Raw genomic sequence first — 16,130 nt, forward strand, 5'->3', positions numbered from 1 at the left:
CTTCTGAGCAGTGGGGTGGCAGCTCCCATGTGCTCTGTGCCAGCTCTTATTTGCTCCCAGGGAAAATACTATGGGATGAGAGGTCAGAACACCACCCTTGTCCTGCATCAGTAGGGCCATAGCCAGCTGAGCTGCTCACAGAGCAGCACAGTCATACAGGTTGTACAGGCGACTGCCTCTCATGGTGACTTACCCCCTTCCAAGAGCAGCTGAGCTCAGGCTGACCTGGCACCCCTCAGTGCTGCCCCTTGGCTGCTCGGGGCAGCTGCCTGTGGGGAGGTTTGTCAGTATCACACGAGGCTCACTCAGGAGCAAGACCTTGGCCTGGACGCATCCATGATGTGGCTGTTCCAGGCAGCTCCAGTGCTTTCCCCACCCACAAGCTGAAACCAGTGGGTCCCGTCCCTGCTGATCACACATCGCTGCTCTGCAGGCGCAAAGGGGTGCTTGGGGAGCCACCTGCCTGCTGCTGGCAAGGCTGTGGTCACAACACCCCCACCTCCTCCAGCGCCGGCTCCACACCCTCACGCAGCCGGAGGACGTGGATCCCTGAGCTGGAAGTGGCACAGAGCAGCGTGGAGCTGTCACAGGCAGCCAGTGCGGACAATGGTCCTGCTCCATCCAGGTACAGCGTGGCCAGGCAGGCTGAGGAGGGAACAGAGAAGTCACTGAGGTGAGACACAACCACACCAACCTCCCACCTCTGCTCTGTCTCTGTCCCTGTCCCTCTCCTGCATCCCCACATTGGGATGTGCCCTTTGAGCAAGGGACTCTCCATAAGCCCCACTGTGGGTCTGTGTTGCCCAGTCAGGCAGTGGCCAGTGAACAGGAATCCAGGCTGAGGTCAGGCTCTGCCCCTTCCTCGGAGAGGAGGCAGGGATGGACTGGATAGACAGCCCCCACTGGGCAGAGCTGCAGGGCTCTGTGGACGCATCCCCACCATCCCTTTTTCTCCCAAATTGCTTATGCTCCAGTGCAACACAACGTGTGGTTTTGATAAGCCTCCAAATGGGAAAGTTGTTTCCCATTTCCTTGGCTGGGGGACAAGCAGAAGCCCCTGGGTTTGCTGTGGGGCAGCTCCACCCTGCCCTGTAGCTGGATTAGAGGAAAACCCAGAGATCTCAGGCTTCACCATGCCCATCAGCACTGGGAGACAGAAACCAAGCAGCAGCTCTGCTACCCAGAGTGGGGCACTGAGCAGGCAGGGACCTGCCCTACCTGCAGTGTCTCGGTCCCAGACCTTCACGGTGCTGTCAAGTGAGGCTGTGGCGATGCTGGGGGCGAGCGTGGGCCCCCACGGCAGGAAAACACCCGAGGTCGTGGTCTGGAAGTGCCCTTTGTACTCACACACGTGGCTCCTCGTCTGCCGCAGGTCCCACAGCTGCAGGGCACAGGCAGAGGTCAGAGCTGGATGCCCACAGGCATCGTTTCAAGGACATGGTGGCTCGTGAGCGAGTCACTTATGTTACACTATGGCAGACTTTGGACTCTCATTGGGGTGGATAATGAGGATGGAACATTTGACATTCATTACTCAAGGATATCCCGGAAAGGCTGCGCTCAAGCATGCACAGTCACGATGTTTCAGGTACTTTGCCAAGAAGATCCTGAGCTGTCTTCATTGTAATGGTGAGAGTAGGTCTCACCCTCCCCATGGTCACACACAGGGCTGGGACCCTGCACGGGGGTTCCTGACGGGCTTTCTGTGCGAGCCTCGCGCTCCTCCACGCCATGGAACAAAATCCCAGGGCTTTAATCACGAGCAGCTGCTCAGGCACCGCCTGAGCCCCAGCCTTGCCAAAGGGACGGGCAGGAGCATCCTAGGCCGCGGAGCAAGCAGGAGCTCGGAGCGGCAGCCTGCTGCCCTCTGCTGCGGGCCACGGGCGGGGGACGCGAGCCCACCGGCAGGCAGCTGCCCGCGGGGCTGGCTCGCACTCACCGTGGCCTCGCAGCCCTGGCCCGCGGTGCCGCTGCTGGTGCTCAGGCAGAGCCGCCCGTCGGGGCTCACGTCGCAGCAGGTCTGGATGTGCTGCTTGGCGGGGAAGCTGTGAGCCACCTCCAGCTGCCGCAGGTCCCACAGCCTGGGAGGACCCGGGGGAGGAAGGGGGCCTCAGATCCATCATTGCCGTGATGGGCGTCCCTCCATGCCCCCTGCACTACCCTTGCTGCTGTCCCTCTCCTTCCCCCAGCAAGCCAAACCCCCAAAGCTCTCCCTGCATCCATTCAGGATCCAGCTCCAGCCACTGGAACTGTGCTGAGATTTCTTCTTTATGAATTCTCCTTTTTACCCAGTCACCACCAGTGCTGCTTACAGCCACCAGGGTCCCTGTCCTGGCCTCCCCTGGCCGTGCTCCGAGACCCAGGTGAGCTGGAAGGTGGCTTCTGCCCACCCCAGCAGGGTACAGGAGGCCGGGTGGTCAGGACAAGCCACAACAGAAACAGCTCTTTGTGCTCTGGGATTTTCCATAATCCCAGCATGGCCCAGGCTGTGCGGCCACGTGTAAAATTCCATATCACAGAACCCCCGCCTGGGTTGGGTTGGAAGGGACCTCAAAGCTCCTCCAGCCCCAACCCCTGCCACAGGCAGGGACCCCTTCCACTGGAGCAGCTTGCTCCAAGCCCCTGTGTCCAACCTGGCCTTGAGCACTGCCAGGGATGGGGCAGCCACAGCTTCTCTGGGCACCCTGTGCCAGCGCCTCAGCACCCTCCCAGGGAAGAGCTTCTGCCTAAGAGCTCATCTCAGTCTCCCCTCTGGCAGGTTCAAGCCATTCCCCTTGGCCTGTCCCTACAGGCCCTTGTCCAAAGCCCCTCTCCAGGTCTCTTGTCCCCCCTTCAGGCACTGTGGGACTCTCATTTACCGGACTGTTTTATCCTCTGAGCTCTGGACGACATAAGGCTCCCCAGGCACCCAGCACAGATGTGTGACCTGCGGGAAGGAAAGCGTGAGTAGAAGCCAGCCCTGTGCAGCCCAGGCTGGTGTCCTGCAGGCACTGAGCCACCGAGGCCACGTCCTCTCCTCCTCGTGCTGGGCTCTGAGCAGAAGACAGCGCAAGCTTTTTCTTGCTTCCCCCCAACTCCTCCCCTCGCGTGCTCCAAACAGCTCCCGCTTAGAGCATTCATCAGTTCCTGTGTGGCTCTCGGCATCTTTGTGCTTTGCGGTTACCTGGCGAACGCAGTAACCAGCCTGCAGCTCTGCCCTCCCCAGCTGCAACCTCAGCAGTGCCCCAGGGCTGTCCTGAAGCCCCAAGCTCAGAGCAAATGCACCTCACAGGGTGAGAAACCGGCACCCAGGTGCTGTGACGGGATGCAGGGAACCAGCGGCTCCTACCAGGTTCCTGCGGGTGGTGGCTCTGCGCAGACACCGCCCGGTCTCCGTGTCCCACTTGCACACGGTGTTGTCCCGTGAGCCCGTGCACAGCTGGGAGGCATCTGCAACCACACGTTCCCATTGACAGCGACAGCCAGGGAAGGTTGCCAAGAAATCCCTGGGGAACGGGAGCCTGCTGTCCCTCACCCGGGCTCGCAGCCAGGCCCGTCACAACCAGGTCGTGCGCTGCGAAGCGCTGGCTTGGTCCTGGTGTCCCCTGCAGCTCCCACATCATCGCTGTCCTGTCCCGGGATGCGCTGAAGACTCTGCTGGAGGCAGGGGCTGAGGTGACCTGGGGGGAACAAGATGGGAGAAGCCGCGTGGCCTCGCCACCAGCCCAGCAGGGACAGCAGCACCCCTCTGCGGCCGTGTCAGAGCCCGAGATGTGAGGAAACACAACTGGGGAGAGCCCAGCCTTCAGACCCTGCTCTGCCCGTGCTGCTGTGCACGTCCTGGACTGCTCACACTGAGATTCCTGCTGCCTTCTGCTCTGCCAGACCCAGGTGTCGGAAAAGAGCAGAATTTTGTATGATAAAATAATTGTGTAAAATAGTAGAAATGATTATGTTTAAGAAATTTATAAATCAATAGTGAGATTTTATATATATATATATTAGAAAATGTTACAACTTTGTAGTTTTGTATCGTGGCCGTTCTGTAACCAGTGTTGCAATGGCAGTCCATACCCATATATGGTGAGAGGTGTATGGGCGGATTTAGAAAAGTATGTACTGGAGACTATACCCAAGTGGAACCTGTGCATAAGAAAGCCAAAAGAGCATACCAGAAGCAGTCAAATGAAGATAAGAAAATGCTAGCGTCCACACAAGGATTGGAATATACTCAAGTAAGGGAAAGGTGAAGAGGACAACCTGAGGAAGACTCTTACTTCATCTGAGGAAGACTCTTACTTCATCGGAACGACCACCAGGCGACCACCGGAGGGGGCTGCGCAAGCGCAGAAGAGGCTGATGTCGTAATAGACTGATGTGGCACTCCTTAATGCATATGCATTAGTTAAATGTTGTAACCCATGCTGAATATGTATTAATTGTGAAACTTTTAGGATATAAATTGCGGACGCGATGTGACGAGGTCGGAACCAGATTTGGGCGAGTGCCCCTGGTTTCCCAGCGCTGCAATAAAGCACCTCATATAACCATGCCGGTGGTTATGTGTTTGCTCCTACGCTAACATTTTGGCGACCCAGGTGGGACCTCGCGGGCATTGCTGAGGCGGATCGCGTTTCGACCCCGCTCCAGCCGGCACCGAGAGATTCTCGGGGAGCCATCGACCGCGACCGACCTCTGCTGCTCACGACGGACCTCTGACACGGTAAGAAAGGTGCTTTATTTAAGTTATGGTACCGATTTCCAGCAAATACATAGACCTTTGATAAAGTTTGGTAAAAGCCTGCCTGTTATACGCGGCGAAAAGCTGTGTTTGGCTGGGCTAGTAGAAGCCTGCCTGTTAGACGCGGTGAAAGCTGCGCTTGCTTGGGGCCAGAGAGCTCTCGGGGCAGAAGCCTAGGCGCCGTCCGTTAGACAGTAGCGAAAGCTCTGCGGTTTTGGTATTGGTATTCGTGCTGCATCTGTATCAATTCTGTACTATAGTGGTGCGTGTGCTGGTGTGTGTGAGGGAGAAATTGGTTTTGCAATTACAAAATGCCGCCAATTCCCAAATCGTCTCCGTTAGGTTGTATTTTAAGCCATTGGAAGGAGGGGGGATTTGGGCAGAGGATGCGGAAAAGCAAACTAATGGATTATTGCAATGTATGGTGGACACAATATGAATTAGAGGATCAGGAAAAATGGCCTGAGAATGGAACTTTACAGTATAATACTATCTTGCAGTTGATGTTGTATTGTAAAAGAGAAGAAAAATGGGATGAAGTACCATATGTGAATCTTTTCTTGACTTTAAGAAACAATGATAAGTGGCAGAAATCTTGCGGAATAATGGTTGTTGAGGCAAGCAATGCTGAGGAATGCAAGGGGTGTGCTGGAGAAAAGGAATGTGTGAAATGCCTTGCCTTAGGGAATAGTCGGGGACATCAAAAGGAGGAGGAAGATCTTGGCTTGTTAGTAGCTCCGCTAGTGACAGATGAGGAAAGGGGGGAGCAGGGGGAAAGCGACAGTGATCTTGAGAGTGAGGAAGAGGGTGAGAATAGGGGAGGTCGAGAAATAAATTCCCCTGTCACCCCAGTCTCACACAGAACTCGCCGGAGGGGAGGGCGAGAAGGAAAAGCGCAGCCTCAAACAGCTACTGCGGTGCTTGCTCCTTTAAGGCAGGGAGTCAGAGTTGAAGGACCAGTGTACGTTAAAATACCTTTGTCTCTTGGGGATTTGGTTATATGGAAACAATCGGCAGGAACATACAGAGAAAATCCTGATAAAGTAGCTCGAGTAATGAAGATGATTATGAAAACTCAAAACCCGGACTGGGATGATATACAAGTGCTTTTAGATACCCTTATGGATTCAACAGAAAAGGAAATGGTGGTGCGAAGTGCTCGGGAGAGGGTCCGGGAAGATATAAGACAGGGATTAGTTACGGGCAATATAGATCAAAACTTCCCGATGGAAGACCCCATGTGGAATTATAGCACACAAAAAGGAATGAGAAATTTACGGAGATACCAGGACTGGGTAGTTTTTGGAGTACAACATGCTATGCCCAAAACAATAAACTGGTCAAAATTGTACAATGTTAGACAAGAAAAGGCGGAATCACCATCTGCCTTTTTAGAGAGACTTAAAGAGACAGCAAAGAAATATATGGACTTAGATGTGGAAACGGAACAGGCTAAAGCACAATTAGCCTTGATTTTCCTGGGGCAGTCTCAAGATGATATCAGGAAGAAACTGCAAAAACTAGAAGGGGCAGAGCTGCGAGACCTGGATAGGCTGTTAGAGGTGGCTTGGAAGGTGTACAATAATCGGGAAAAAGAGAGCTCCCGGAGACAACAACAACATTTACTGGCAGTAATACAGGGAAGAGAACCCGGATTCTCTAACCCTAGGGGAAGAGGACGAGGAAATATGCGAGGATGGGGACGAGGCAGAGGATTCTATAATCCAAAAAAAGGAATGAGCACAGAAAGAATAGGATATAACCAATGTGCACTTTGCAAGCAGGAAGGACATTGGAAAAATGAATGTCCATCCGGGGGGGGCAGTTCATGTCTACAAGAAATCCTTTTGCAGGATCCGACATGGCTAAACCAATGGTGTTGGGGGAATTTGTCAATCAAAGCTGACTAAGCCGAGTAGAAACTAAAGAACCCCTTGTAAAGATCCAACTAGGAGAGGAAGAAATGAAATGTTTAATAGATACAGGGGCCACTTATTCAGTTTTGAATGATTTGTATGGAAAAATAGGAAAGAAAGCTACGACAATTGTAGGAGCCCCAGGGAAAGAAGAAGTGCGACCATTCTTGCAACCCCTACATTTATGATTTTGAGGAAAAGAATTGACGCATGAATTTTTATATGTGCCTGCATGTCCCATTCCTCTATTAGGACGGGACTTATTGAGTACATTGGATGCTACGATTGGTTTTGAAAATGGCGAATTGATAATGCAAATCCCTGAATCCAAAACAGGACAGATTTTAGGTCTCAAAGACAAACCTATTCCACAAATTCCAAAAGAAGTGGAACAGGCCGTAATACCAACAGTTTGGGAAACAGAAATCCCGGGAAAATCAAAGGCAGCTCAGCCAATAAGAGTAGAATTAAAAGACAGGGCTAAACCAGTGAGGGTTAAACAATATCCATTGAAGCTAGAAGCAAGATATAGGATTATAAAAACAATTGAGACATTTTTAAAATGCAAGATTTTAGAAGAATGTGAATCAGAATATAACACGCCAATCTTCCCAATAAAGAAACCAAATGGCGAGTATAGATTACTACAAGATTTGAGGGCGATAAATGAAATAACAAAAGACATCCACCCGGTGGTGGCAAACCCGTATACATTGCTAACATCTGTGAAGGAAAAGTATAAATGGTTTACAGTGATTGATTTAATGGATGCCTTCTTCTGCATTCCCCTTGACAAAAGTAGCAAGAAACTGTTTGCATTTGAATGGGAAAATCCACAAAATGGACAGAAAACACAATTGACATGGACCAGACTTCCACAAGGATTCAAAAACAGTCCGACCCTATTTGGAAACCAACTGGCCAAAGAATTGGAAGCGTGGACCACCCAAGGAAAGATACAGGTACCGAGATCGCAATACCTTTTGCTACAATACGTAGATGACATTTTTATTGCAACAGAACAAAGATCCCTGTGCATAAAGGTGACAATTGACATTCTGAATCAGCTGGGCTTGAATGGTTATAAAGTCTCAAAAGAAAAGGCACAAATTGCATGCATGACTGTGTTGTATCTGGGATGTGAAATTTCACAAGGACAGCGAAAGCTGGGAATAAATCGCATAGAGGCAATCTGTGCCATCCCAGAACCACGGAACTTGCATGAACTGAGAATATTTTGGGGCACGACAGGGTGGTGCAGACTATGGATAATGGACTGTGGACTGATTGCCAAACCCCTGTATGAGGCCCCAAAATCACATGCCTTTGTCTGGGACAAACAGCAGAGAGAAGCTTCTCAGAAATTACAAGAAGCACTGACGAAATCACCGGCACTGGGGCTCCCAGATTTGACAAAAGATTTCCAATTGTTTGTCCACGAGAGACAGCGATTGGCATTGGGGGTGTTAACTCAGAAACCTGGGAGCTGGAAAAGACCAGCGGGGTATTTCTCAAAACAACTGGATCCGGTGAGTGCAGGGTGGCCCTCATGCTTGCGAGCAGTAGCAGCAACTGTTATTTTGATCCAAGAAGCTAGGAAACTAACTTTGGGAGAACACATTGATGTATTTGTGCCACATATGGTAACCACTGTTCTGGAACAAAAAGGGGGGCATTGGTTGTCCCCTAGCCGGATGATGAAATATCAGGCAATCCTCATGGAACAGGATGATATAAGCTTGAGAACTACTAATCTGTTAAACCCAGCAGCTTTTCTAGGAACAGACTTCGAAGAAGGAACTCTTGAACATGACTGCATAGACGTCACCGAACATACATATGCAACCAGAGCGGACTTGAAGGCTGCACCTCTGGAACAACCAGACTGGGAACTCTTTACAGATGGAAGCAGTTCTGTGGAAAACGGGACGCGATACGCAGGATATGCTGTGACAACGCAGCAAAAGATAATCGAAGCCAAAGCACTGCCTACTGGAACATCAGCCCAACGGGCAGAATTGATAGCTCTTACAAGAGCATTAGAACTGAGCAACGACAAAAAGGTAAATATATGGACAGACTCAAAATATGCATTTGGTGTGGTACCCATTCATGGAGCATTATGGAAAGAACGGGGACTTTTATCTTCACAAGGGACTAACATAAAACATCAGAAGGAAAATTTAGAATTAATAATTGCTGTGCAAAAACCTAAACAAGTAGCCATCATGCATTGCAAAGCGCATCAAAGAGGAACTTCAAAGATATCTGAAGGAAATACAGTAGCAGATCGGACAGCCCGCCAAGTAGCCCGGAAGGTATGGAACATGATGGCTTTGATACCGTTGAAAGTAAGCCCACTCCACACCTATCTTCCACAAAGCCCAAACTATTCAACAGAAGATGAGAAATTAGCAGGACTCTTAAAGGCCCAAAAGAACTCTGAAGGGTGGAATGTAACAACAACAGGACAAGTAACAGTGCCACCTGCAATAATGCGAAAAGTTCTACAAACTGAACATCAGAAATGTCATTGGGGTGCAGAGGCATTGGTAACTGGTTTAAAACGAGGAATGATTTCCACACAGATGTTAACGATGGCAAAATCAGTGGGATCAAAATGTGAAATTTGTTTGAAAAACAATCCGGTAGTAAAGAGACAAATTGAAATGGGAAGAATTAGAATAGGAATGGAGCCAGGAGATTATTGGCAGGTTGATTTTGCGGAACTACCAAAAGCACAAGGGTACAAATATCTGTTAGTAGGGGTTGGCACTTTTTCTGGATGGCCAGAGGCCTTTCCCTGTCGCACCAATCAGGCAAAAGAAGTGGTGAAATGGTTACTTAGAGAAATCATCCCACGATGTGGAGTTCCTTTAGGGATATCATCAGATAGGGGTCCACATTTTATTGCAACCGCAGTGCAAGAAGTTAGTAAACTATTAGGAATATCATGGAACTTACACACTCCTTGGAGGCCCCAATCTAGCGGACAGGTAGAAAAGATGAACCAAACAATAAAAAGACAAATCAGTAAAATATGTCAGGAGGCCAAAATAAAATAGCCACAAGCATTGCCTATAGCTCTGCTACGAATTAGAATAAAACCCAGAAGCAAAATGTCAGTAAGCCCCTATGAAATCCTCTATGGAAAACCATACGAGGCACCGGAACCCAACCCTAATACCCATATTAAAGGGAATCAGGATGTCTATAATTATGTGCTATCTCTCAGTAGAACCTTAACTCGACTGCAAAGCACTTTGGTGTGGAACAGGCCACTATCTCTGGAAAATCCAGCACATGACATCCAACCAGGAGACCAAGTATACATCCGGACCTGGAACAAAGAACCATTAAAAGAACGGTGGGACAGAGCGTATCAAGTACTGCTAACTACATTCACAACAGTAAAGGTAGAAGGAATAGATTCTTGGATACATTATACACGAATAAAGAAGGTTCCAAAGGTTTGGGAAACACAGGTACTAGGCCCTACGAAACTAAAACTGAAATGTGAATAAGATGTCTGGGTTCTATTACAAAACTTTGATTGTCATTTGGTCGTTAACAGAGCTGAAAGCTGTTCCTATCCTAGCAATCCCTCAGAAAGATGTTTTAAAATGACTTAAAACAAGATGCCATTCTGACTTGCATGTTCACAGAAACCATTCCAATAGGACCAACACCAACAAGGGTAGTTTGGAAAAAGATAAATGGTCCTATAGGACTGGATATACAATTGGCCATAGCGAAACTGAGATTACAAGAAAAAGGACTAAAAGATCAATAAATTCGACACAAGTAATCCATTCATAGCGTCGAAATCCTGAGGAAAATTTAATGATAGGTCTGAATGAAGATTTCGCAAAGATGAAAAACACAAGCAGAGTAACAGCATGCTTACCAATACCCAAAGCGGCAGGAGAACCAATTGAATGGGGAATAATAACGTTCTCACTTTCAGAAATTAACAGAACATTCACTTGTCAGGAAAAGGAGGTAACGAAGAACATGACAGTGACAGAGTATCGAGAAGAAGGTGTTTTTGGAGATCCTGCAATATTGGTACTAAAGCCAGTCTATGAGAGCTACCAAAGTGCTCCATTTACCTCTATAAGAGATGAATGGCGAAAATGTACTTATAAGAAAGAAATTAAGATAAACAGACAAGAAAAGGTATGGGAGTGTGAAAAAACAAATAGTTTAAAACAAAACTGGAACACAATTTGGTCAATGAGCGTTTTGCAGAAATTTCTATATATTGGAAACACATCTTGATGCCTTAAATGGACAGGAAAACAAAACGTAACAGGAAACATAGACATCAACAGTTTACTGTCCATAAATAGGGTTAGTCAAAATGCAATCAAAAATGTTCCTTGGTGGAATTGTACCAGAATCTTAGATTGTGACACTGACCCTGAAGAGATTACAATACCTCCAGTCAAAACTGCTTTAATGGCAGGATGCGCGTGCCGAGGACTGAAAACTGGAGGAAAAATAATACATGTCCCCGTTGACAATATAGATTGTCAATATTCAACAGTGCGTAGTATGGGACATTTTGTTTGGGCAGCAAGTGACGGAACCTGGACTACCCACCTATCCATGGAAGGTCCAGCTAAAGAAATCACTTTAGGATTACCGACTCTTTGTCCAATTTGGAAAAAGTCACCATTCAAAGGCAAATTAGAGACCCTGCAAATTCGAACAAAAAGAGATATAGATAATAACGACAGTGATGATGAAGACATTTGGCAGGAGCCTCAACAGGAGCTAAGATAGGATGGGCTTTTGAATCTCTATTTGCCCAAGTGGCAGCATATCGAAACAGAGAAATGATTGACAACCTGTTTGGCCAAACAAAAAGATTAGCCAGAATAACAAAGAAAGGATTCAGAGATTTAAATTTACAATTGCAGGCAACAACCAAAATGACCTTGCAGAACAGAATGGCAATAGACATGCTATTACTTAAGGAACATGGCGTTTGTGGATATTTAAAGGACAGAGTGGATCACTGCTGTATTCACATTCCTAATGTGACTGCAGATATAGAGCACGACATTTCCCAACTGCACAACATTGAATAAGAAATAGAAAAAGAATATATTGAACAAAATTGGATCGGGGCGCTTTTTGATGATTTAGGCCTTCACCTCACGGGATGGGTTCGTTCCCTCGTGCAGACTATAATCACAATACTGATCGTGTTTCTGATGATTCACCTAATGTATTTTTGCATTCAAAAGGAGATAGCCCGAAACAGTGCATGGACTCATCGAATTATAGGAGCAGTAACAAGAGACCACTCAAAATGTCTGACACCTCCTCCTGCTTATCAGGAAACAGCTACCTAAGAGAATGAAGATACTTAAATAAGTGAAGTATTGTCAAAGGGGGGAAATGTTGGAAAAGAGCAGAATTTTGTATGATAAAATAATTGTGTAAAATAGTAGAAATGATTATGTTTAAGAAATTTATAAATCAATAGTGAGATTTTATATATATATATATTAGAAAATGTTACAACTTTGTAGTTTTGTATCGTGGCCGTTCTGTAACCAGTGTTGCAATGGCAGTCCATAACCATATATGGTGAGAGGTGTATGGGTGGATTTAGAAAAGTATGTACTGGAGACTATACCCAAGTAGAACCTGTGCATAAGATAGCCAGAAGAGCATACCAGAAGCAGTCAAAGGAAGATAAGAAAATGCTAGCGTCCACACAAGGACTGGAATATACTCAAGTAAGGGAAAGGTGAAGAGGACAACCTGAGGAAGACTTCTTACTTCATCTGAGGAAGGCTCTTACTTCATCGGAACGACCACCAGGCGACCACCAGAGAGGGCTGCGCAAGCGCAGAAGAGGCTGATGTCATAATAGACTGATGTGGCACTCCTTAATGCATATGCATTAGTTAAATGTTGTAACCCATGCTGAATACATATTAACTGTGAAACACTTAGGATATAAATTGCGGACGCGATGTGGCGAGGTTGGAACCAGATTTGGGCGCATGCCCCTGGTTTCCCAGCGCTGCAATAAAGCACCTCATATAACCATGCCGGTGGTAATGTGTTTGCTCCTACGCTAACACAGGCACAGGCAAACCCCGGCACAGCGGGACCAGGGGAACTGCTGAGCCCCAGTGCAGCCCCTGCTGCGACCATGCAGGTTGTGGTGGGGAGCATCGGGCAGCATCCTCCCAGGACCCCCATCCTCTCAGGTTGCTCCAAGCCCCTGTGTCCAACCTGGCCTTGAGCACTGCCAGGGATGGGGCAGCCACAGCTGCTCTGGGCACCCTGTGCCAGCGCCTCAGCACCCTCCCAGGGAAGAGCTTCTGCCTAAGAGCTCAGCTCAGTCTCCCCTTGGGCAGGTTCAAGCCATTCCCCTTGGCCTGTCCCTACAGGCCCTTGTCCAAAGCCCCTCTCCATTAAGAATAAAACCCAAGAACAACGATGAGTGTCGTGGAATGAGGCCTGCCACAAGTGAACAGCATCTCTGGATCAAAAACTTGACCTAGGAATTCATCCTGAGCTGCTGCTAAGTAGTCTCTTGGCAGGGAGAGCACATCCAAGCCTCCTGGAGCCCTGTTTAGCCCGGATGCAACCACTCCATGCCACACACCTGGACAGCAAAGTATCAGCTGGGACCTTTGGAAAGACCTAGCACATCCTGCTACCTGGGTCCCTCTCTCTGAGGGAGCAAACGAGCTTGGTGCGGGTGACAAACCACTGCTCCATCGCTCCTGGCTCCGGGTTTCTGCCCAGCAGGAGCACAGGAGACCCCCCCTCAGCCCATTGTCACTCACCTTGGTGACCTCCCGCTGGTGGCCCGTGAACCGCTGCAGCACAGCCCCGCACCTCCAGCTGCAGACAGCCACGCTCTGCGGAGCAGGACAGGAGAGCAGCCGGTGAGCACGGAACCTCCCTCGTCCTCCTGTTGTGAGCCCTGTGCTCGGAGAGGGAAGGGGCTCTTCTGGTTTGAGCTCCTACAGCTGTCTTTAGAGCCCATCCACTGGCAGGTACTGTAAGGGCCAGCCCAGTGATTCCAAGCCTGGGTGAGAGCATTTGATGTGATCTGAGCTCTGCAGAGCTTCTAAAACTCGGTTCAGTGTTTGCCCTCGCTCTAAGCGCATCTCGTGTTCCTAAATGCAGGAACTGACAAAGTTGGAACCACTCATGGGAATGTCTAAAGCTCACACAGAAACACCGTTTTCCCAGCCTGTCAATACACTTCCCCACCTGTGACCGTGCTGTGCCCTGTGCCAGGGAGAGCCTCACCTTGTCCCTTGCTCCGGACACGCACAGGTCTGGTTTGAGAGCAGCCACCGCGGTGACGGCATCGCTGTGTGCGGGGCTGTGCTGCGGAGCGGCTCGAGCGGGTCCCACCTCTCCCATGGAGCCATCGGCCCTGCACAGGCAGAGACACCGACGGAAGCTGATGGTGCTCTGGGCACAGTCAGAGTGCTCTGGGCATAGTCAGGGTGCTCTGGGCACAGTCAGGGTGCTCCGGGCATGGTCAGGGTGCTCCGGGCATGGTCAGGCTGCTCTTGGCACGGTCACGATGCTCTGGGCACGGTCAGGGTGCTCTGGGCACGGTCAGGGTGCTCCGGGCACAGTCAGGGTGCTCTGGGCACAGTCAGGGTGCTCTGGGCATGGTCAGGGTGCTCTTGGTACAGTCAGAATGCTCTGGGCACGGTCAGGGTGCTCTGGGCATGGTCAGGGTGCTCTTGGTACAGTCAGGGTGCTCTGGGCATGGTCAGGGTGCTCTCGGTACAGTCAAGGAGCTCCAGCCACAGGCAGGGTTCTCCAGGCATGGTCCAGGTGCCCTGCCCTAGTGAGACTGAGGTGGCACCTGTGGCTGGGCTGCAGAGGAGCAATATCTGCCTTTAGAGAGCAAAAGAGAAGCTGTGAATGGACAAATGCATCTCCTGGGCTGGGTGGGATGGAACAGACCTATTCCACCTCCAGAGCTGCTAAATATTTAGGTGTTGGCTCTGTCTGTGCTGGTCAAAGAAAGAATTCCCATCTCCCCAGCCTCCTCTTCCACTGACACCACCTGGCTCTGAGCTCCGATGTGCTCTGACATCCAACACCCTCCTTGCCAAGCACATGGAGTCCCCCGTGCTGCTACCCTGGGCCCTCAGCTGCTTCCAAGGCAGAGATCGCACACCCTGCTGCCAGATATGGGATTACTTCATAGAACCCCAGCCCGGTTTGGGCTGGAAGGGACCTTAAAGTTCATGCAGCTCCAACCCCTGCCACAGTCATCTGGCATTGCTTTACCTGTATTTGGTGGTGTGGATGCTGAATTTGCTCTGCAGTTTCCCCATAGCCCTGCTGATGAGCACGGCTCCTGCTCCAGCCAGTAGTGACAAGGATCACATCAGCATCTTGGTACGTGCTGCTGGAACATGACCTGGGGTTGAGGGGACACATTAGTGGGAACTCAGAGAGGTTTCTGCTTGTTACATAGACAGGAAAAGTTGCTGATAATCACAGCATCCCAGCCTGGTTTGTGTTGGAAGGGACCTTAAATCTCTGCCAGCTCCAACCCCTGCCACGGGCAGGGACCCCTTCCACTGGAGCAGCTTGCTCCAAGCCCCTGTGTCCAACCTGGCCTTGAGCACTGCCAGGGATGGGGCAGCCACAGCTTCTCTGGGCACCCTGTGCCAGCGCCTCAGCACCCTCACAGGGAAGAGCTTCTGCCTAAGAGCTCAGCTCAGTCTCCCCTCGGGCAGGTTAAAGCCATTCCCCTTGGCCTGTCCCTACAGGCCCTTGTCCAAAGCCCCTCTCCAGGTTTCCTGGAGCCCCTTTAGGCACTGGAGCTGCTCTAAGGTCTCTAGAAGTAGGGGTGGGACTGGATAATCTTTAAGGTCTCTTCAACCCAAACCATTCTATGATTCTATGATGACTTCACGTGAAGCTTGCAGTGCTCTTCCCACCTCCAAACTCCAGCCCTAGGTCCTAGACAAGACCACCTTGACAACCCAGATGCATTCAATACATAGCCCCCAGGCTGAGGCCATGCTGCCCCATCCCAACCCGCATCACAGCAGCCCAATGAGCTGCAGGAGCCTTGGTCAGAGCAGAGCCTGGGGCAGCACCTTCCCTCTAATCCTCCCGGGTCACAGCCTGAGCACAAGCCAGTTTCAATGGCAGTGAATCGCCATGGACAGTAATTGGCTTCTCCTGAGCTCCAGACACGCTAATGGGATGTAGGCTGCAGCCGGTGCACATCAGCGCTCCCGTCCGCGGGGGCAGTGGGGCTCTGCTCAGAAAAACCAGAACAGAAACCACCGCTGCTTGTTCCAGGAAAGAAACCAACAGCAAAGCCTGGGAGCACTGAGCGAGAGGGGTCGTGTGTCTGCAAACCATTCCCTGTCTAATTTTACCCTGGCAGCTTTTGTGATTAGCAGTCAGTAACACCCCGCTAATCCCCACCTGCTCTGCCCCTGCGTTTGCTTGTTCTGAGGATGCGGAGA

General features: G+C 50.0%; 1 protein-coding gene across 3 annotated transcripts; it reads right to left on the reverse strand.

Moving 5' to 3' along the window:
* Positions 1 to 389: 389 nt before the first annotated feature.
* Positions 390 to 15,062, reverse strand: WDR31 (WD repeat domain 31). 3 transcript variants are annotated; one of them, XM_065695550.1, is made up of 9 exons: positions 14,932 to 15,062; positions 13,927 to 14,056; positions 13,455 to 13,529; positions 3,515 to 3,659; positions 3,329 to 3,429; positions 2,859 to 2,926; positions 1,940 to 2,081; positions 1,219 to 1,381; positions 390 to 645 (listed from the first exon to the last, which is right to left on the reverse strand). In XM_065695550.1, the coding sequence occupies exons 1-9, from the start codon at positions 14,976 to 14,978 to the stop codon at positions 485 to 487; spliced, it is 1,032 nt and encodes a 343-aa protein (XP_065551622.1). In that variant the 5' UTR covers positions 14,979 to 15,062; the 3' UTR covers positions 390 to 484. The 3 variants fall into 3 exon arrangements, with proteins under 3 accessions (XP_065551622.1, XP_065551621.1, XP_065551620.1); XM_065695549.1 differs by having other exon boundaries at positions 557 to 1,381; positions 3,515 to 3,633; positions 13,507 to 13,529; XM_065695548.1 differs by having other exon boundaries at positions 557 to 1,381.
* Positions 15,063 to 16,130: the final 1,068 nt, after the last annotated feature.

This window comes from Lathamus discolor, chromosome 15, assembly GCF_037157495.1.
Source record: "Lathamus discolor isolate bLatDis1 chromosome 15, bLatDis1.hap1, whole genome shotgun sequence".
Classification (NCBI taxonomy): domain Eukaryota; kingdom Metazoa; phylum Chordata; class Aves; order Psittaciformes; family Psittacidae; genus Lathamus; species Lathamus discolor.